This window comes from Anabrus simplex, chromosome 1 (genome assembly GCF_040414725.1).
Source record: "Anabrus simplex isolate iqAnaSimp1 chromosome 1, ASM4041472v1, whole genome shotgun sequence".
Taxonomy (NCBI): Eukaryota; Metazoa; Arthropoda; class Insecta; order Orthoptera; family Tettigoniidae; genus Anabrus; species Anabrus simplex.
This window is the reverse complement of record NC_090265.1, coordinates 898,499,366-898,523,401: the sequence shown is the minus strand read 5'-3', so window position 1 is coordinate 898,523,401 and position 24,036 is coordinate 898,499,366. Positions and strand designations below refer to the sequence as shown.

Below are 24,036 nucleotides of genomic sequence, written 5' to 3'. Positions count from 1 at the left end.
TGACAAGCAAACGTAGTTATGGACAGCCCAAGTTCAAAAAAAGGTGCATGAAAAGAAGGCATATAGAAACTGGGTTTCACAAAAAACTCCAGAGAACAAGGAAAGGTATGTCATAGCCAAACGTGAGGCCAAGAAAGAGGTTGCTGAAGCTAGACGCAGTCACTATAATTACTGTCCCCATTGCTCTTTGTTCTCGTCATGGACTCAGTTACATGGGACATGCAGAGGAGTGTCCCTTGGACTCTCTTATACGCAGAAGATGTTGCACATTCTGATACCACAAGAAGTGGATTGCAGCGTCAAATTGAAGATTGGAACAGCTGTCTCTCACAGTACAGTCTTAGACTAAACAAAAGAAGACCAAATACCTGGAAACCATCCCAAGCAATGGCTCAATTCAAGTTGATGGAGAGGCCTTAACAAAGACCGTAAGCTTCAGGTATCTAGGATCTCGCGTACAGACTGATGGTGGAATACGTGATGAAATGCGAAGTAAGATAAAGGCAGCATGGATGAGATGGAGGGAAGACACAGGCATACTCTGCAACAGAAGGATGTCACTACATCTGAAGTCCAAAATATACTGCATGGTAGTACGTCCTGTTGCTTTATATAGTGTTGAATGTAGCTGACAAAGCTACAGAGTGCCAACTACACACTGCATACTCCGTTGGTCGATGGGCATCACACTCCTGCATTATGTCAAAATCAACACCGTCTGCTAGCAAATGGGCATTGCACCCATCACTGAGAAGGCATGGAAAAAACGTCTCCAATGGTATGGTCACGTCCTGCGTGCTGCACCTGGAACAGTTGCTAATTTCACCCACACCTTTGAAATTGATGGGCAGTGACCCTGCCGATGTCCAAAGCAGCCCTGGCATGACACAGTGAATGCTGATATGAAGCCTCTAGACTTAAGACCATATGATGCCCAAGGCCGTGCAAAATGGCGAGCCAAGATTAGAACAGCAGACCCTGCATCAGTGGGAAAAAGGTAGGAAGTAGAAGAAGTATAAAATAAATTCCTTTAGTATAACTCCAATAGTCAATGGACAACCTAATTTTAATGTACGATGGTGATCCCTTTTGTAAAAGAAACTAAAATTGAAAATGACATTGCAATGATTCTTCCATTACCAACATGAATCTAATATTGTAATGAGATGGCAATATTGAAAATATGACATCAAAGTATAATTATGCACTAGATATGGAAGTAAACAACCAATACAACAAAGACCCATACATGTATTTACTTATTAAGACAAAACTCTCTGTCATGATAAATGCCACAAACACATTGGATACATCAACCAAATCTACACAGATATCTTGGAATAAATCCTTCCTACATTAAACGGTCTAGAAAGCCAAAAATAAAACCGAGAGGACTCGCCCAAAAACCTCATAATCTGCAGGCCTTCAGCTGAGCAGTAGTCACTTGCTACTATCTGCGTCTCAAGAGAAGTTGAGGCAGCTTGTAGGTACGGCATGAGTAACAGATACTACAATAAGCTACAAACATTAGTCATGATAAACAGTGCAAGTTCTCTGAAAGAGATGTGTGTTCATTATTAAACTGTTCATTATGCAGTACTTACAGTAATTGTGTAACTAAAGCACAATTGCTCTGAAACTTCACAGCAGCACCTTAGTTCACAAGAATCATCGTGGACGGAACCGATATTTAATGTCAAGCCTTGAGACTTGAGATAGGCACATACGCAGCAGCCATGCCTACCCTCCGCACCCCTTACCCCGCATGCACGCGACTTATCGTCAGACGACCATAGTAGGCAGTGGTCCTCCGGGGGCTGTTGCACCATGGGGGAGGGTTAACTACATTACAACATGTCTATCTTATGCAAAGTTATATTACATACATACCTGTATACATACATACATCTTCATTATAGGCTGTTGAGCCTTTCAGTGCTCAGTCTGTAAGCCTCTGTGAATTTATTAACTACTGCCAATTTTGCTTTTCCAGCTTATTTCCACTGATTTCCTCGAGGGTCATCCTTGCTATTCCTTATCTTGTAGGCTTGTATCCCTGTAATGAAATTTCCTGAAATACTGACAAACTGTATGTGTTCCTGTATTCCCTGAGGCTTTAACTGTATTGCATACTAAATTATAATTCAGTTAACTCATGAAGTATAATCACCTGCAGCTCGCTCCTTCCTAAACGTAATGTAGATCACTCTCACCATTAATTGCTTGGCAATATATTAAGAGTGCCTTTAACTGTTATACAAAACCCTGCTGCCAGGTTGGTATGCCAGCATTGTACGCATGGTGATTTAGGCACATCATTGTGTTATTTTCTGTTCACTGACAAGATAATCTGATTACTGTTAACTATTCCAATGAATACCTTATGTATTTCACTGTTTTCTAAGTAATTTCTATTTCACTGTTTTCTAAGTAATTTCCAAAGAGCTTCTGAATGACGTTCTAAATTAAGCTATATAGATATAACAGGATGTTTCATCTTTTACAGAGGGGCCCAGAATCTGGAAGTGATAAAGTGAAGAAGGGTGGTTCATACTTATGTCACAAAAGCTACTGTTATCGGTATCGTTGTGCAGCCAGGAGTCAGAATACCCCGGACAGCTCGGCAGGAAACTTGGGCTTCCGTTGTGCCTCCTCCGTCCTCCCTGAATATCTCCAGCATTCTTCTAGTAGCGGGTCCATACCAGTCTCTAGTGGTAGACAAAACTAAATATACAAAATGTTTTGATTGTTACTCTCCCTAAATTCTTCCAAATTAAAGTTGTGAGAGAAATTTGATCTTGCTGCTTTAATCATCACTAGTGAAATGAAAATATAGGACTTATTATGTAATCTGTGATATATGTGGAGTATTTATAATTTAAACAAAATGTTTTTCCTGTGGAGATGGTGGGCAGAGGAGGAGGGATTCAGGATATCTTCACAGTATTTTATACTTAATGTGTCTGATGTGAATAAAAGGGGAGAGTGTAGTATAATCTGCCTCAACATTAAGCACCATGGGAGAACTAATCCCTCAAGGGAGCAATTAATGTTGAAATAATTACTGTCATTTTTGTTCTGTTGCTCTCATTTTTCTTTTCAAAAATAGGCATGTTCTAATATCTTTCTTTTGAATTTATATCCATAAAACTGAGAGCTAAGAACTACTTTGATCATTCCGTTTTGCATGTTACAGAGACTTGGTATGGCTCCAGGTATGAGAGTTCAAGTATTATTTTTTGACTAGTTTATTTTTTGTCATGTATTTATATATACACATTTAATGAGAAGAGAGTTGGAGTTTTATTTTATGAAGTTGGTTTCTTAATTAGATGTTATCGGGTAAGTAATATACCAAGGAGTAAGAGGGTTTAACTGTCATAATATTTTAATAAAGTAGGTTTCAGATTTACTAAAACAGACGACCCACACAGACAGAAACGTCAAATGATGATGATGATGATGATATCTTTATAATAGTCATGAGTATATTATTTCATTATTGAAGTCAAATTTACCATTGGTGGATATAGTTGTTGTTCGTTTATTTATTTATTTATTTATTTATTTATTTATTTATTTATTTATTTATTTATTTATTTATTTATTTATTTATTTATTTATCTTGAAAGTTATCTATGTTGATGTTTATAGATACTAAACATTGCATAAGAGTAACTAATATTGCAATTTATTGTTTATATTAAGAGAACTATCTTCTTTTGAATGTTTCATTCTATATTTTTGTTATTTCAATGGGTCTTTTCTGCTATTTTACAGGCAGTGAAGAATCAGCTTGAAATCTTCAACTTTGATTTTTCACACTCATTTCTGGTGTAAACTGAATGAAACTTAGGGCCATATGCCACCACAGAAGTGGAAGTCATTTCTATTTTTTTTTTTTTTTTTTGACTTCCTAACAGGGAACTGAACCCATGCCCTTTCACATGAACAGGACACACATATCTTGCATTGTCTAGGCAGCCCCTGGTATATCATATCATTTAATTAAAAACAAAATGACATGTTTCGTTCTGGAAAGAACATCATCAGATTCTAGCAAATCACAATTTTTTAAATATGTATATTTTTTAAGGAATTGATGAATATTATGAATGAGTGTAACTACATTTGTTAAAATTCTGTGTACGCCTTCCTAATAATTGTTGAAATGTGTGAACTTACCTCAATGATGTACTCGCGTTGAGTTGCCAAAGTGTATTTGAATAAATAAATGGAAGATTGATAGGGTCTCAACAAAATTTCAGTAGAAAACACTACACTGCATGCACCCAGTAAGACATACAAAGCGCATACCTTGCCGAAATTTAAAGTGATAGCATGAAAGGTTCTTATGTTGTTGATACACTAAGAAAATATTTCTACAATTTAATTACTAGAAATACTTTACTTTTTAAAATCATATTTCAGTATTGGTTCTGCCTGCCATAAAAGTATTCCATTATTTCTAACAAACTAAAAGAAATCCATGCTTGAGTAATCAAAATTGGTTACAATTTGCAGTTCAGATTTGATCAGATGTGTTGTGCTTCTGTTTTGAACATCTGTCCACTTGTTCATTAGAGAAAATACTCTCTCTGTATGAGCATTACTATCTGGTATGCTGAGAACAAAAATATTTTTTTAAGTTTTTCCAAATTTTTAACATTATCGGTTTTGTTTTAAAGTATTGAACACTGAAACCCATTTCTGGCAAATATTACCCTCTAGGGAGATTGCACATTTTAAAGAATCTTTGGAACAGAAAAATTCTTCATACAGTTCATCCTCATTTACACACTCTAAATTAAGACATTTGTCAGCTTTTACTGAATCACTAAATTCTACTTCCTTTTTCAGACACATTGGTAACAAACATTTAAATTTGTCAGATGTTTCAAAACTGTTAATTTAGTATGAATGCAAAGAATCATAGAATTGAATGAAATTTTTTCAGCATTCCTTTTAAGGTTTGAACTTAGGAGAGTATTACATGTAACAAGCTTTAACAGCTTCATTTCTATGCAGAGTACCTAAAATTTGATGAGTGGAGCTACCAAAAATATGTCTTCCTTTCTCTGCTTAACTTTACTAATTAACAACTGCACACATTTCTGGGATTCCGTAATACTGAGATCTGAATTCTCCCAACCATTTTGAAGAAACAAAGGAAAATATTACCACTATACAAAAAAAAATTAAGTAAGCAAGCTTCAACAACAGTTTCAATTTCTGGACATTCATCTTCACTGAAATACCTTTTTTAAATATTTTTGGAGACAATCGTCCATTCTTTTAAATTAACCTTTTAATGGGCTCTCAGTTTTTCAGCAGTCTTTCTACAGCAGGTGTAAGAGACTGCTACCTAATTGGAATATGACAAAGATTTCTGACCACTCGACATTCATAAACTGCAATTCAAAATATTATGTTAACACATGTATTCGTTTGGCAGAACAGGAAAAGTGACTGTATATTTTCAGCACTAACACTTTAGCATCAACCTCTAAACTATCTAATGCATGTTTCCTGGCATTATGTACAATATGATTGGAACAGTTGGCTTTAAGTATTTTTTCATTGTCATCCTGCAATAATGTCATAACTGAACAATGCTTCCCATAGTAAACATTAGCACCATCAGCACAATATGAAGATACATTGTCCAGACTTAAATTGTATGATTTAAGAGCACTTATCAATAAATTGTGCATATCAGTTGCAGTCTCATTCGCTTGTTCATTGAAATCTAATAGTTTGTTATGAATTCCTTTGAAGGAGTCAAAATATCTCATTACCACAGAAAACATTTTCCTGTTAAAATAATTCAAAGCGTCTGTTGCTAAAAAAAAAAAAATCACATTTTTGAGGATCACTCAAACTTCTAAAAATTCACTCACACTCCGTGGCACTAAGACTTTTCACAATCATTTCGGCCTTTGTTCGCCCACAATATATTTATATTTTTTGAGATATCTGAATCGTTAAATACGTCCTTGGAAAGTTTCATACTGCAATCCATGCTGTTGTAGCTTAGGTTGTCTTTAACCCTTTGGCCTACCATTACTTGTGAAAGGAAATATTCCCCTACATACCATTTATTTTTCAGGCACTTTAACATAAATTTGACTAATCACATACATAAGAATAAGAATACACATAGCAAAATGAGCTTTTAGTTCATCTATAGTAACAGGAAACCAATGTTTTTGTTCGTAAGTATTACTGGTTTCAAGGGAAGCAGATAAATTAGCAAGAAATATAGAGGCATAGGCATTGATTTCCTTTGTAACGTGATCCCAGAACTGTGGGGTTAGAAATTCATTCACTACATCCATTGCTTTTGGATTATTCCCCAACTTCCTCCTCACTATAGAGTGAATTTCAGAAACTGGTTGCACTTTACAGAAACAATTCCAATCCCAATTCCACCCGCTCTTGTTGCATTCTGGCACTATCACCTCGGAACTGAAATCGAAATCAATTTCATGACTATCAGTTGAAGAAGAAGAAGTATTTTCACTCTCCAGAGAATCATTTCCACTTTTAACATTACTATTTTCATGCCAGTTACGAATAGCGTCATCCATGCCACGCTTGGATGCCGCCATGATTGTTTACAACTAGTGACAAACTGAGGTGCTTTTTATTTTCTGTATTTCAGTTCAGAGTTACTGTTTACACAGAGAAAATAGCTTCAGGTATCATCTGACATCAATCGGGTAGGCTGCGAAACAAACTGAATAAATATCTCTGACCAGCTAACTACGATAATGAACTTATAAATATTCCGTGCACCAGGACGGAAAGTTCCGTCAAAGTGTGGCAATGGGTTAACAGTATGGAAGACTAATGAAAGTTCAGCAGCAATGCTTGGATGCTTCTTGTGTTTAAATTTGGATTTGAAGAGTTGAAGAAACTAATTATCTTAAGGAGTTTTCAGTGTCTTTCTTTACGGCTGTGGCCTATAGAATAAAAAGTTTCAATTACATAACTACAAAATTTTGCCTCTTAAATTTATTAACTAAGCCTGCCTTTTATTTTCATGTGCTGCACACAGTCATTACTTCCACCATGTGTGGTTCTCAATTCACATTTGCAGATTGAAGAACTTGCTTTGTATGAATTAGATTTCACTGGTTGAATCCATGAATAAACATCTTCCCACTTAAGATTATACATATATAAATACTTTCATTTCTTTTTTTTATCATCTGAATTACAACTTTGTTACTCATTTTCACTTGCGAGTTCAGTTTTTGGAAGTTGAAAACAAATGAACGAGTAAATGGAAACAAAGCTTAATTCTCGCTTTTGCCGCTAAAAAATTGTGATTGTGGGGCAGATGTAAATGCTTAAAATAAAGATTGTTTTACACAATGAAAAATAAGGGAGAGAAAGGGTCCAAATAGGTCGAAATACAGGAGCCCACGAGACTATAGGAAATTAGGGCCAAAAACAGAAGGGTGAAAACCCTTTCTTCGTGTGTTTCCTCTCTCCTCACTGGTCCTAATTTAAACTCTTTTTTTACACTTGCTTATAACAAATCAATGTTTAAAAAGAAAGTAATAATGATTAAAAAAGAAGTATGATATAATAGAATGTGATGGTCTTCCAAGAACGAAACATGTAATTCTGTTTTTAATTAAATGGTATCTTTTCAGGTATAATCTAGTTTTTTTTTTCTTTTTCAGGTATTTTATAATTTTATTTATCCTGCATTAGTTTCAACAGACTGAATAACCTCACAGTTGTAGATTAACTAAGTTGAAACTGAAAAGATAAAATTTCTGCTATAACAAACTATTTCCAACTTTATATTGCGTTATATGTGGAATTATAAATTGAACATGTTAGTTTCATAAATCAATGGTTGCCAAGTTAAGGATTTTGAGATTAATTGGAGGTATTTTTGAGCGTAATAATTTTGGTGAATGAACTAAAATTCAGAATAAAGGAAGTCCAGAGTTTATTATAGTCTGCCCGTACGTTATAAGTAGAGATTTTTTTTTTTTCAATCCACAATAAAAACAAAGGGGGGTAATAATGCAGCAATTGACATTTTCTTTCAATATCTATGCGTAATAGGTCAAAATACGTGCAAATGAAATCCCAAAATAAAACGCATGTTTATAATCTTCTTCTATATATATATAATTGGATGTTGGTATATTTGAGATTAATAGACTCAAATACTACTGGACCGATTTCGCTGAAAATTTCACAATTTGTTCTTATTACGTCTGAGAGGGTTTATGAAGTGGTTTGAACAATATCGGATAGGTAGTTTTATGATTATGAGTTACTTTATGTAATTTTATTAAATAGCAAAGCCGCACCAAGAATGGATCGACTTGATGGATAGATTGTTGCTAGGCGACAGCAGCTTACGCTATATCATAATAGTCCGGTAAGAAATGCTGTATATAGGAGGATGGGAATGTGGTGCCATGGTTTATAAAGTACCATCCCTTGCTAGGAGGTTCATGACCATGGCTGTTATTTGGAAATAGCAATCCAACATGCCATGATCGAGACGTACTTTAGTTGCAAGTGACTAATCTCATGTTTTAATCCGTATTGAAATCTGTTGATATACAATAATAAAGTTTTATTATGAATCCACCTGTTCAATACATTATAATGTTGTTACATTTAAAATAACTTCATTAGTTAAAAAGTTATATATGGGACATGTTTCGCTCCCTTACAGAGCATCATCAGCCAAATCTGAATCTCAAATAATTGTTATTTACGTAAATAAAGACTTACGAACTATTAGAACATTTTTGACAAACTTAAAACTTATTCTATTAGAAAAATCATAAAATATAAAATCTTTGTATACATGGCTTAATTACATGTGCTTAATAGGAAGATACATTAAAATTATGGAAGAGAGAGTACTAAAATATAAAATAAATAATATATATATTATGTCCAAAATCCTAGAAAGACGTGAAAATCAATCTTAGGAGCTAAATTTGAGGATTTTCTTGGCAATGAGATCTGGTAAAAAAGTTATTTATCCCTTGTGGATAAGAGTCTATAAGATTCAAATTTATTGTCAATTTGATGATTGAACTTATAACAGGATAAATGTTGGTCTTCAAGAAATTTAAATGCTTGTTGTCATGTGACCTCGGCGAATGCTGTTGAAAAGATATGTTCTTATAGATGTCGAGGACAGTTCGTTGAACTAATGGATTTGATAAGGATGATTGAAAGGGACGTAAATCAACGTTTGTATTGAAAGCTGCTGCTTGGTTTATCTTGTTGAATGTCTGCATTTCATGTTCCACTTTGACTATTTCTTTACTGACCCCATCATCACAAACAGTTTCATCTTCTTCAACCTTTATGTTGGTCAGACTGCCAGCAGCAGAGAACTGTTGATTTGATTCAAGATTACAGGACTCTGGCTCACATTTGATGAAGTGTGTCTCAACCATACTTTCTTGGGGAGCTACAGGAAATCGCCACGCTTTGCCACTAGTGGGTGCCGTTCCCGACAAGTTTAAAGTAGGCACTGCACCAGATTTGAGCACCTTGCTTGGCTGTAACCCTAAAAGTTCTGATTTCAAATCACGCACATAATCTTCATCCGTAAAATGGGCACTACACACGGTTGCATATTTAAGGTTTATGTTATCGCTTCGTTTACAAGCATCAATCCACCGTTTGCGAACTGTTGGGTCTTTCGGAAATATGTGGTAGACGATGTTCATACCCTTTGTTTTTCGGTTATGATGTCCACACGTAGCCACAGAACTGTTGATTTGATTCAAGATTACAGGACTCTGGCTCACATTTGATGAAGTGTGTCTCAACCATACTTTCTTGGGGAGCTACAGGAAATCGCCACGCTTTGCCACTAGTGGGTGTCGTTCCCGACAAGTTTAAAGTAGCCTAAATCCGTTGTGCTGTGGCTACGTGTGGACATCATAACCGAAAAACAAAGGGTATGAACATCGTCTACCACATATTTCCGAAAGACCCAACAGTTCGCAAACGGTGGATTGATGCTTGTAAACGAAGCGATAACATAAACCTTAAATATGCAACCGTGTGTAGTGCCCATTTTACGGATGAAGATTATGTGCGTGATTTGAAATCAGAACTTTTAGGGTTACAGCCAAGCAAGGTGCTCAAATCTGGTGCAGTGCCTACTTTAAACTTGTCGGGAACGGCACCCACTAGTGGCAAAGCGTGGCGATTTCCTGTAGCTCCCCAAGAAAGTATGGTTGAGACACACTTCATCAAATGTGAGCCAGAGTCCTGTAATCTTGAATCAAATCAACAGTTCTCTGCTGCTGGCAGTCTGACCAACATAAAGGTTGAAGAAGATGAAACTGTTTGTGATGATGGGGTCAGTAAAGAAATAGTCAAAGTGGAACATGAAATGCAGACATTCAACAAGATAAACCAAGCAGCAGCTTTCAATACAAACGTTGATTTATGTCCCTTTCAATCATCCTTATCAAATCCATTAGTTCAACGAACTGTCCTCGACATCTATAAGAACATATCTTTTCAACAGCATTCGCCGAGGTCACATGACAACAAGCATTTAAATTTCTTGAAGACCAACATTTATCCTGTTATAAGTTCAATCATCAAATTGACAATAAATTTGAATCTTATAGACTCTTATCCACAAGGGATAAATAACTTTTTTACCAGATCTCATTGCCAAGAAAATCCTCAAATTTAGCTCCTAAGATTGATTTTCACGTCTTTCTAGGATTTTGGACATAATATATATATTATTTATTTTATATTTTAGTACTCTCTCTTCCATAATTTTAATGTATCTTCCTATTAAGCACATGTAATTAAGCCATGTATACAAAGATTTTATATTTTATGATTTTTCTAATAGAATAAGTTTTAAGTTTGTCAAAAATGTTCTAATAGTTCTTAAGTCTTTATTTACGTAAATACCAATTATTTGAGATTCAGATTTGGCTGATGATGCTCTGTAAGGGAGCGAAACATGTCCCATATATAACTTTTTAACTAATGAAGTTATTTTAAATGTAACAACATTATAATGTATTGAACAGGTGGATTCATAATAAAAATTTATTATTGTATACGTACTTTAGTACCAACTTTGATAGGTCTGCGCAGTTTGAAGAATGTAGCTGTGTATTTGATGTGTAAAATATTTAAGGAACTGTGAAAAATATAGAATATCCACAGTGGAATGGCAGTAGTAACGTATATTTTTCAAATAACACCATTTTCCGATGTTTTAGGTCTCTCTTAAATTCAAATGTGTGTTGTTTAATTTCAATTAAATTATTTTAAGACATTTTTAACATACACTTGGCCAGAAGTCAGTGCTAAATATTTGTTTTGGTACGTGAAAGGAACTGCTATTTGAACGTGTCGAGTGCCAGACTGAAATTCCTGGGATTGCTGTCTAAGTGCCGTGAGCTGATAACATCAAGTTACTACCTGATGCCAATACATACACAGGCTTAACCAAGCAAGTGAAGCTGAAACGAGGATATATTTATAATATTTTAGGTTAACTTATTATATATATTAGGTTAAGTAGTGCAACCCTGTAGGGGGTCGTATTAGTCATTACGAATTGTAAACGTAGTACATGCGCCCCCATATGGGGTCGCACTTATACAGTAGTTAATGTCCTAACGCTCGACCTTACTAACGGTTTCCTTTGAAGGGACACGATATATGTCGTTGATTATGAGAGACATGTTAGCTTGTTCTTACTATGAGCTTGCTGCTCTTGAAATGTTATTCAGATTCGTAGGATGGATGAGAAAGCAAATTTCAGCTAAATGACAAACATGATCTCAAATTTTATTCATTCGACACAAGATTTTACATGAATGGAAAATAAATCATTCATACATAACTAGAGGACCCATGCTGCCCCGCAGCATTCGTTATAAATACGTCAAATTACGTGTCTGGATATGAAATTGCTCCATGCGTTGCCCGGGTACTTTTTTTAATGTTTACATTTAAGATTTATATTACCCGTATCTATGGGAAAAGAAGCTTTCGGAAAGGTGATTGATTTAAGAAAGAGGTTTGCAAAGTGTTTTGTGTGGCGTGTACAGTCATATGGAGCTGAAACATGGACATTAAGATACAAACAGGGTATTTGGAAGGTTTTGAAATATGGTTGTGGAGAAGAATGGAAAAAGTGAAGTGGGCAGATAAATTGAGAAGTAATGAAGTGCTAAGAAAAGTAGGAAAGAAGAGACACTTGATGAAAGTGATAACAAAACGTTATCTGCAGGTGTTCAGAGATACCTATAAATTACCATTAATTTTGCCGATATATGTGATGAATGGAAAATTCTAAATTCCCATGGAGCGAATTAGATATTTTTCACCAATAGAGCATGTCAAAAACATATCGATGTAAGGCTTTTCAGGCGTTTGCTCTACATCGATATATATGTGATGAAATCCAAGAACTAAAAATTCTTCCTATTTTTGATTTCTAAAACTTGGCAGGTATGTACGTATATCCATGCATTCCTTTTTACTGCTTTTAACGTTCTGGAAGTCGCAGTAGCGCTCTGGGTTTTTGAAGGTCTTCTTGACCTTGATTTTTGTTGTAGAGCTGTGTTGATGGTTCGGCTTTAATTTTCAGCGTAGGATGGTGATCCAAGTGACTTCCTGTCTTACTTCTTGTTCTTGAGTTTCTGCCCCGTGTCAGTGATGTGCTGTGTACAGTTCATGGTGAACTTGGGAAGTCGGTATTTAGTGAGCCGGGTTCTTTATCCTGTTCACATGGCTGGCTAGGGATAGGATTGCATTTTGCTAAGGTCTGTTTTTCCTGTGTTATACTGTTTTCATGTACTATTATCCATAGCTGCCTCCAAGGACCTAGTAAGTCTGACCATGAATTTCTTATATTTTTTCCATGTTTTCATTTTTTGTTTGCATTGTTTGCAAAGCCATGTAACTTTGCAGTTAGCTCCTTTGAGAGCATTAAACTCACCTTTGGTCATGCCCATGCATTTTCTACGTTCCCATGTCACTCATCCTTTGCTTTCGACTGATTTTCTGTTGCGTCAAAGCTATTCTTACAAGTTTGGCATAGCTCCACTTGGTCACTCTGTACCGCTGCCTCCAACATCTTGTCAGTGAGGCAGTCTAACTGGCCGTGACTGGGCTATGTCGATGGCTGCACTGTTAGTCTCGTTTTGCTGTCTTATGTTCTTTGCAACAGCATCCTAACCTGCAGAGTGGTGCACAAAATGTTACACATCGAAAATGGTTTATAAAATGTCTAAATCTGGGCTCAGAACCCTGTCCTTTTGTGAATGGAAACCTTATTTCATTGCATGGTTCGAGATACAGAAGCACGTCACGCACGGGTACTGGCTGCCGGTTATACGACCTGGTGGACAAAGGGAGGTTGACACATGAGCAGAAGGTGAAAACAGTGTTATTTTATGTAAAAACAGAGAGTGTAGCTTGGACTCAGGAAAGGTTTTGTGTTTATTTTGGTACCTGGTGGGCTTTCTGCTGGCAGACGGTGTATAGACTGGCCAGTCGATTTGAAACCGAAGGTAATATCATGGAGAGAAAATGGCCCTCTCTCAAACTGGTCCGTTTGCCAGAGAACATGGCTGCTCTGAGAGCGGCTGTGGCTCAGAGCCCCTCCAAATCCACCAGAACTGCCTGTGTTCACATGGGCATCTTTCGTTGGTCTATTCAAAGAATACTGCTCTCTGAGCTTGACCTTTTCCCATACAAAATGAGAACAGCTCATAAAGTAATGGTGCATGACAAGCAACACGAGTACAGTTTGCTGCATGGGCAATTGCAGAAGGTGATCCCGTACTATACAACACATGTATGTTTATCTCAACAGCGCTATAAACAAACAGAATGTCCGGTTTTGAGTGAAAGAACAGCCTGATTTGTGCATGAGGTTGAAAGTTGTGGTGTGAGAGAGAGAGAGAGAGAGAGAGAGAGAGAGAGAGTGTGTGTGTGTGTGTGCGCGTGCGCGCGCGCTGCAATGTCCAGTCATGAAATTATTGGATTGGGCAAATCTTTTTCAGTGACACAGTCAACAGTGTGTGTTACATGGACAAGTTGCAAAACAGTTTCATTCCACAACTCTTTGCAACAATACTGCCAATAGAGACAGTGGTTCATGCAAGATGGAGTCGTCCGCACACAGCAAGTGGTGTTCTGGACTTCCTGCATGAACATTTTGGGCCCCGTGCAATGTGCAGTCGATATTCCGAATGTTTTCAGTGCGGCTCAATATGGCTACTACATAGCCCCGATAGTACCTGCGACGTCTTCCTATGGGGATATTTAAAGGAGATTATATACTGATACAAACCAGAAAATTTACTGCAGTTGCAAGCAGCCATTCAGGCATTTTTCCGTGGATTGAGTGAGGACATGTCATAGAGTAGTCTCAGTCGTGCTGGTTCGTCACGAAGCTGTTGTACGCCGAGGAAATGGGCACATTGAACATGTCCTGCTTACTGACTAATCATGCATAATTCAGTGGTTGTTGTAATGCCATTTTTTATGAAATATGTTGTATCTTTTTTTTTTTTTTTTTTGCTAGTTGCTTTACGTCGCACCGACACAGATAGGTCTTATGGCGACGATGGGACAGGGAAGGGCTAGGAGTGGGAAAAAAGCGGCCGTGGCCTTAATTAAGGTACAGCCCCAGCATTTGCCTGGTGTGAAAGTGGGAAACCACGGAAAACCATTTTCAGGGCTGCCGACAGTGGGATTCGAACCTACTATCTCCCGAATACTGGATACTGGCCACACTTAAGCGACTGCAGCTATCGAGCTCGGTAAATATGTTGTATCTTAAATATTCTATAAACAGTGTACGACATTTTGTGGGCCACCCTTTATAATACTACTTGGCCAAACTTGTCTCCCTCAGAAAGCCAACAAAATAAACTGTTCCAGTTATAAATCGACAGCACGATGTACTAAATGAACTCCCTTTCTAATCAAATATACATATTTTGGATTACATATGATAGCATCAAATAAAACATACAGATATTCACCCAACCACCGTATTGTTTTTCTCTTGTCTGTGGAAAAAAAATAAGGTCATGGAAGGCAGGAATGCTGTTGCAGTTTGAGTGATGAACTCTTGAAATAATGAGCAAAACCTACCTGTGTCTAAAAGTAGAAAAAAATGTGACCTGAGCATAATTATGGTATATCCATGGTATATTTATTAAGTTATATAGAATTTTGTTCTCAAATTCAATTCTTTGGAAATCGTCATCATTTTCATTTCCTGTTTCCAGCTTTCCAGGTCGGGTTGTGAATCAAGGACCTCTATCGCTGCCTGTCTCTCCACCACTCTTCTCCTTTTTTAAGTACATTTTCTGGTTTCCCTCCCCTCTTCTCTGTGCACTCCCACACTGTATCTGTCCACCTCTTTCGGGGTCTTCCTCATGGTCTCTTTCCTGTTAACTTCTCTGAAAAAGCTTATTTTTGCACTCTCTCTCTTCTCCTATTTTCATCATATGCCTCTACCACTTTAGCTTTGTTGTTTCTATTCTGTCTTGAAGTTCAAGATTCCTGTCCTTTTCCTTATCTCTTCATTTCTAATTCTGTCCTTTCTGGTCTTGCTCTCGATACCTCTTAGGAATTTCATCTCCGCTGCCTGTATTCTGCTCTCCTCCCGTTTTGTTGTAGTCCATGATCCACCTGCATAGGTTAGTATGGGTTCATAATAGGTTGAATATAATACTTTCTTACATTTCTTCGGGACATCTTGGTTCCACAAAATACCCCTTACACTCTGGTAGAAACTGTTTGCTTGTTGTATTCTTTTCCCAATTTCCTTGGTTATCTTTCCATCTTCTGAGATCACACTTCCCAAGTACTTGAAACTTTTAACCACTTCCAGAATTTTACCATTCAGTTTTACCTTTCCTCTTCCTTCCTTCCTTCCTTCCTTCCTTCCTTCCTTCCCCTTGTCATCACTATTCGTTTACTTTTCTCTGTGCTTACTTTCATCCCAAATTTTTCTCTCTCTTGATTCCATACATCTACTTGTTTTTGCACTTCTGTTTCATCCTCACCCCATTATCATCTGCAAACATGGCTTTTGTTGCCTGTCTTCCTGATCTTTGTTTAATGTTCTTATGAATTTCATCTATGACTATGATGGATAGTATGGAGGATAGTAGACTTCCCTTTCAGAGACCAGTTTCAACTTTAAACCATTTTGTTTCTCCTATACTAGTCTTCACACTACTAACACAATTTTTGTACATAGCTTTTATCATTTGCACTTCCACTCTGTTAACTTCTTTATGTGTCCCATACCAATTGGGCACTCTGTCATAAGCCTTCTCAATGTCAATAAATGTCATCACTGTCTTTTCCAAACTCAAGTCTCTTCTCCATCATATGTCTTAATGTAAAGATCAGGTCAACATTGATCTGTCTTTCCTAAAACCATACTGTTCTTCTTCTATTTCTCCTTCTAGCTTCCTCAGTCTTCCTTCTAATACTCTTTCAAATATCTTAGCTACAAGGGCAATAAGAGTGATCCCTCTGTAGTTATTGCATTCCTTTTTATCACCTTTTTTTAATATCAGGATAATTAAACCCTTTCCCCACTCTTCTGGGATCTCTTTCTTCCTCCAGATTATTCTAAATAACAGCTACTTTAGCCCTATTGGTCCTGCTGGTTTCATCATTTCCGTAGTTACCTCATCCACTCCTGCTGCTTTACTGCCCTTCAGTATTTCTTATTAGTGTATATTCTGTACTTAAGAAATGCACACAGGGGTTGTAGTGAAACTTTGTAAATTTTATGAAATCAGATTGACAACCGTGGTAATTTGTGTATTTCATAATCTTTGAAAATATGGTGATGATATTCCTAAACTAACTTGGGTTAGTTCAAAGGAATAATCGTGCAGGACTCTGATTAGCGCAGTGGTTTAGTTGCTGGCTTTCAACCTGGAGGGCCGAGGTTTGGATCCCGGTTGATCTTGGGTTCAAATTTTCACAAAAAATAACACATAGCCTTAGGAAAAATTAAAATTGTGCATTTTGGCCAAGTGTGAAGATTGAAAACAGTCTCTCCATTTTATTATAATTTAATTGAAAAGAAGACTTCTCTTCCTCTGAAAACATAAAAACAAATACCATTATTAGATTTCTCTTAGCAGTAGCACAGAATTGCAATAGCCTATATCCAATGTTAAAAATGTCACTATCATCATCATCATCATCATCATCATCATCATCATCATCTAGTTTGTCACCCAGGTGCTCATAAAGTAATTGTTTTAGCCAATTTTCATGTCACTTTTGTTTGGCTAGTAAACTTTGTATGGCATAATTGTACTTAATCCAGAATAACATTTTAAAATGTGTGAATACAGTGATTCGCTTATTGAATTGTTGTTAATGAATGATCTCTGTGTTCATTAATGTGTTGGTGACAATAACGAAAGACTATTTGTATTTTCCAAAGTGGTAATATCTGTTTCAATGTATTTTAAGTCTGTATGTCATTTTGTATGCACTCCTTCCCATAATGATTCTGTTGAATTTTGTGCTGTTTAAATCCCTCATTGTATTGTTTCTATGTTGTATGATATATATTACATTATAGTTTATTTCTTATTAGTGTATATTCTGTACTTAAGAAAGGCACACAGAGGTTGTAGTGAAACTTTGTAAATTTTATGAAATCAGGTTGACAACCATGGAAATTTATGTATTTCGTCATCCATCTAATGTTTCAGTTAGGTGTTGAAGGATCAGCGTACATTGACTCCTTTCTTTGAAATAACAGTGGGTGAAATATATAGATCCTTATGCATCAATTTTGATAGGGAGATGATACTTTCAGTTGATGCTTATGGGCAAAAGAAAATTTTATGTAAAGCCTTTTTTATCCCCACATAGGTTATTTATCCTAATGTGTTTAGTTGCTTTATTTATGTTTCAGCGTAGGAAAATCACTTCAGATCTGAAGATGAGACTGAGCTAGGTAAGAGTAAAAAAGAGAACTTATGATCTGTAGTTTGGGATATGACAAAAATAAAACAGCTCTAACTACATACAGAAGTCAGTCAATTAGTAAAGGACCAGAAAATCCAGTTCGTGCTTCTTGTGGTATCTTTAAAAATGAGATCATTCCATTTTTAATCTCAGAAGCCTTTTTGTATGATTAGGTTATCTCTTTAGTTGGCTGTTAAGGAATTTGTGAGTTAGGTTCAGTATCTAACTCACATTTGTGGAAGGAAGACAAGGTTTATTCTAAACAAACCTCACATTTAGGGGTCTCTTTCAATGAGAATACAAAATTGTAGTGCATATACCAAATATTTGAGATGGGGAAAGAAAGGAATGAGAAAAAGAATACTATTTAGTAGTAGTGGTGGTGGTGGTGGTGGTGGTGGTGGTGGTGGTGGTGGTGGTGGTAGTAGTAGTAGTAGTAGTAGTAGTAGTAGCAGTAGTAGTAGTAGTAGTTGTTGTTGCTTCATTTAAGATACTTGGGACATTGTGGTCAACAAACCTGTGTACCTAGAATTCATGAAGTGATAACCTGCTTGCATGGAGTTCTGTAGTGACGTGAATATTTGTGATTGATGCTTGGTTTGAAAAGGAAGCAACAGGAGCCTATATATACACCATTCTGGCAATTGCTTGACTGCCTAGTGAGGGAAGTCAAATAAAATCACTTCTACAATGGCCAAAAGTGAGATTTTAGATCCACTTCAGTTTTGTGTTGTGTTTCATGGCCGAGAGTCCTTGTTCCAGACCCTCAATCTGGAACTGTGGCTGAGTTTGCAGTCGATGTATGGTTATCAGGGTGGGGGCTTCCTTGCTAACAAAAAGAAAATGGCAGTGGATCCTCAAGAAAAAAGTGAGATGTCTGTGAAAATTTCCATTGGAAACAAGTGGTTCTTTGGTAAGACACACTTTATGGTTGGTTTTGCATGAAGAAGTGGATCTTCTGTATGGATTGGGAGGTATGTTAAGCTTTCATGAAACCAAGTGTTCTCAGGTTTTCTGGTACAAGTTTTTCTGGCCCCATATGAGTGCTAATGTGTTAAACAGTTTCTCAGTTGTTGTTGAAACTATAATATTTCACAGCTACACTTCTCAGGTTCAGAAACTAATTGACAACAATCGTCTTTGAAGTGTTCAGTGTTGCCTTCTGAGTGTTAACCAGTGATAAGAAATTTTATGGATCCTCTCTCTTGATTCCTGCATAATATCAGATAAGTTTGCAAGCTTATTACGAAGTGTCATCTGAAATGTAGTAATTTTTTTTTTTTCCTTTATTTTGTTTAGTGAGAACACTTTTTTGTTGAATGAAGTCCAAAGACCTGAATGCACAACATATTAATCCCTATGCTACCAAATAAAATTTGGAGCTTTACTGTGAAAAATTTTCGATTAAACAACGAAAAAATTTTACCTCAAATAACTTGATTTTCTTCTTAAATGAGATTTTTAAAAAATGATCAAAAAGTAATATTTTGAGAATAATATTGACATTCTGCAGAAATACACTGTAAAAGTACAAAATGAGGAAAAACCACAAAATTGACTTCTCTGGTAAATTAAGAGTACCGGTAACTGATTGTTCTTGTTTACAGAATTACTCTACAAAACTAGGAAGTACTAACGTAATATAAATATCTGACATTAAGAAAAATACGCTGTATATGCACTGTAAAACAGACAGTACCAATTATACAAAAATTATACAGTATAATATGGAATCAAATGATAAAAAATGATCAAACAACTCAAATAATGTGATGTTATTCTCAAATGAATATGAAAAATCATGGAAAATTAATATTTTGAGAATAATATGCACACTGCATAATTACACTGTAAAAACTTGAAAAATTGTTAAGTTATTTTCTTGTAAATTGAAGGTAGTGATTTATTTGACCAAAGTCAAACCCATCAGCACTGAAGATCAGTACAATATTGGCACAGCAGTACTTTTTGGAACACTTCCAAGTGTGATATTTCTCAAATCATGGCACAGTACACAAGGGTGGATTGTCTGGACATTGTTTACAAAAGTAGCTTGTTTGCTTACGTCAGCAAGCCCCTTTCCATTTCTTTTTTTACACTGAGCTGGCAATATAGAACACATAACACAATTAGGTTTGTGTTTCTCATCTTTAAATTGTGTTGGAAAGTGCCTGTCTGTCAGTCTGGCTGCCAGAGTAGGGGTTGAGTGTTTTCTACCCCTTTTGTTCGGTACCTGGCGCTCATAATTTTCCAGGAGACTGTAAATAATGTTCCCCCAAAATTTTCTGTGGGATAACCTTTTTACTGGGTTCTGAATGTTGTATGCAATACAACATACGGCTATCAAATGGATAAGTCGAACAGTAATGATTAAACTGATCGACACCTCCCATGATTTTGTTACACATTACCTGAATGTTTGATTTTTAACACTTTGTGTTTTCCCTTCTTCCGATTCATCTCCACCTGTTGTACCCCAGCATTGCACACTAGTAGACAGCATGTTTACTCCCCTAGTATCTTGCCATGTGCAGGCCAGCATCTTTTCATCTTGTGTTATCTACAATCTTGGCAAGTCTCCCCCTCTTCAATTTCACCACCTTCATACTCTGTAGGAGGTCCTTCCTATTGACCCTAACAATGCTACATGCACCAGTGCCTGAATGCAGTAAGTTGGTACAAAGCTCTACACTTGTATAAAAATTGTCTGTGTACACAACATGTCCCTTATGTTGTAGACCAGACATCAGTTCCTTTACTACGTGTGAAGACAGCCCATCACCTGGTGCTACTTGTGACTCACATTTGCCAGTGTATATGTTGTATTTCAGCAAATAACCTGTACGTGAGTCGCATAGTGACCAAAGTTTCACTCCCCACTTAGATGATGGTTTACTGGGTAGGTATTGCTTGAGTTATAGCTGACCTTTAAATTTTAGCATGCTCTCATTGAGGGAGAGATTTCGCCAACACTCAAAAGTATCACTGTAGCAGTCCCTGGAGAAGTCCATAATTGGTCTGATCTTGAAAAAGTAATCATATCTGTCAAGACCTTTTGTTACTTGTTAAGCATTATTGTTGAAATGCAAAAATTGCCTCATAAGCTGGTACTGATTTTGTGAGAATATTTCAGAAAGTCCAGGAGTAGTACTCAGCCAAAACTGTCTTGAAAATAGGATTCGATGGAAGCTTTGCGATACATTCCCATATTTATTTCTACAGCAATGAGCACCTTGATATTCTCTGGTCGTAAGTCAGTCCATTTACAGCAGCAGCTGTGCGGAGAAATCTCACAGTTGTGTCCATTTTCAATAAGAAATAATCATTGGTCTTACAAGTGCTATGTTCATAAATTGCTTCAGGGAATAATTTGGTAAAACACTCAAATGGTAAAAGCCCTTCGATGTTTTTTACACCGGTAAACCCGCAAAAATTAGGTACATTAATCAAAGCAATATCTGACCCTTTCATCACGACTTGGACTTCTTTCCACGCACTAGACACAACGAACCTAGGATTATCCGTAGCCTCACCAGACTCACTCTGTCTCATTACTGCCGTCATCACTATCACCGATTTCTAGCTCTGAAACACTATTCACGTTGCATGGAAAATTGTCGTCGTCTTCCTCCGTGTCATTCTAAAGATGCTTTTGGAAAGCCACTTAGTAATGCCGTCCCCGGGTTTCCTTTTCTTCGGCTGCACACTCATTATGTCTAGAAGTCATCTTATGCCATGTAAATGACAATTTTAAACCTAATGTGTGATTAAAATGTACCCACTTTCACACACAAACAACGTATGAACAATACACTAGCAGGCGGTAAGAACGGCGTGATACGCACTATTTAAAACTGACCTCATTTGGTCCGCCATTAGCCAGCAGCATACCGTAGAGCAGTGCAAATGCTATCTTCCCTCCTTTTTGACTCAAGTCAGACGTGGCATCATGTGGTAATAACATTCTGAAGCCATTATGTCTAGAAGTCATCTTATGCCGTGTAAGTGACAATTTTAAACCTAATGTGTGGTTAAATTGTACCCACTTTCACACACAAACGATGTATGAACAATACACTAGCAGGCGTTGGAATACGGCAGTGAGCAGAATGCAATTGTCATTTGACTGAAGTCGAACATGGCAGCATGGAGGTTAAAGTGAATGACAACTATTATCTTCATTTATAGATCCAGGATCCTTATGTTGATTAGCAAGTTGTAGTAATTGTTTTAAGTAAGCACTCAGATGGCAAAAAAATTCTCCTTTTAAGTGGGAAGCCCAAATCATTGTAGAGTACACCTTGTTGTCTTCAGTGTCCTGCATCACGTACACGCAAATGTAAATGCCCGCCAAGCGAGTGACCGTGACAGGGCAACCCTACCTTCCAGCTATGCTTCAAACAGCCCCCCTCCCCTTCGTGTGTCACGTCCCAGCCGTGTTCCTGTCCACGTTCGGTGAGTGATAACCCTCTTACGTAATGTAGTGCGCCTGAGAGGCGTATAGTTACCATCAATTGGTGTGATTCTTTCTAGTTTATTTCATTTGAGTTTTTATCAAATTTGTTGTAGGTTATTTTTCTTTTACTTGAGTTACTTCTGGAACAAGAATTTACTTTCAACAAGCTAGTAAGACTGTCTTGAGAGTCTAGTTTTTTTTTTTTTTTTTTTTTTACTGGTATTTATTTTTATGTACCACTTGTGCCTTGTATATCTTGTGTTGGAAATAGAATAATTAATTCAAGTTTCAGAAAGAAAATATAATTGATTTAACCTCTATACTTAGTGATGTAGTTAACATGAAGAACGTTGGAGAAAAGAAAGGAGACAGTACAGACGTTGTTTTGCGCCGTGTAGGCCTACGCCTTGGAGGCGTATAGTTACCAATAAGCGTTAAATTTCCTTGTTACCATTCTAGGGTTAACACAGTGTGTGTGTTCACCTGTCACAATTTCTGATCCACTTTCAAAAGACTTTTGAAGTATAGAAAAACACACTTCACTCTGGATACCACCACTGGAGACGTGTTGATAGACTGAAAATATTTAGTGTTTCAGTCGATAAACCAGTTTGCTTGCATTGTCATCATCATCATTTCCCTTTATCCAACTGTAGCCAGGTAGGGGGAAATATGGTTCCTCTCCACTTTTGGTCTTTCCACCACTCCTCAAACACTGTTTCCCAGTCCAGGTTTTTTTCTATAATACTGCGTTGGATTGTCCTTCCATCTCAGTCATGGTCGTCCATGATCTCTCCTTCCTTGCATTTGCATTTCCATCAACTTTTTTGGCATTCTTTCATCACTCATTCACTTTATGTGCCCAAACCATCTTAGTCGGCTCTTCTCTAATCTATCATTCATTTTTTCCACTCCAATATCTTCCTGGATTTTCTCATTCCTTACTTTGTCTCTTCTACTCTTTTGTATCATACTCCTCAAGATCTTCGTTTCAGCTGCCTGTATTAAACTCTCATCCTTCTTTGTCATTGTTCAAGTTTCTGCTCCATAAGTTGTTATGGGTACGTAATATAGTACGCAAACCTTTTCTTGAGCCCTGAGCTCCATAGTGCTGAATAGGATCTAGGGCTCAAGAAAAGGTTCACGTACTATACATCTTGTACATAGTTTCCTTTGCTTCCATTGGCACATCTTTGTCTCATAACATGTTTCTTACACTATGATAGAAACAGCTTCCAGCTTGAATCCTCTTACTAATCTCAGCATCCAGTCGAGCATTCTCCATTAATTCACTCCCCAGGTATTTGAACGTTCCACTACTTCCAAGGGCTTGTCTGCAAGTCTAATCTGACCTTTCCCTTCTTTCTTCCCTCTAGTCATAACAAGAGTTTTACTCTTTTCTATACTTATTTTCATTTTCTATACTTATTTTCAATCCACATTCTTTGATCTTCCCATTCACCACATCCAACTGTTCTTGAACCTTCATGTCCTCTTCTCCCCAAATCACAATATCACCTGCAAATAACATGATGTTAATTTCTCTTTCTCCATATGTT

General features: G+C 36.8%; 1 protein-coding gene across 2 annotated transcripts in view; it reads left to right on the top strand.

Annotated features, from left to right (window-relative positions):
* The window catches only part of LOC136858751 (formylglycine-generating enzyme), a 43,119-nt gene extending 36,283 nt beyond the window's left edge, over positions 1 to 6,836 (top strand). Inside the window, exon 4 of one of the 2 annotated variants that reach the window (XM_068227924.1) lies at positions 6,665 to 6,836. In XM_068227924.1, coding sequence (XP_068084025.1) covers positions 6,665 to 6,712 — 48 coding nt within the window. In that variant the 3' untranslated portion in view covers positions 6,713 to 6,836. Of the gene's footprint in view, positions 1 to 2,506; positions 3,517 to 6,664 lie in introns of those variants that run through there. The other variant, XM_067138516.2, reaches the window with a different exon arrangement.
* The last annotated feature ends 17,200 nt before the right edge of the window (positions 6,837 to 24,036 follow it).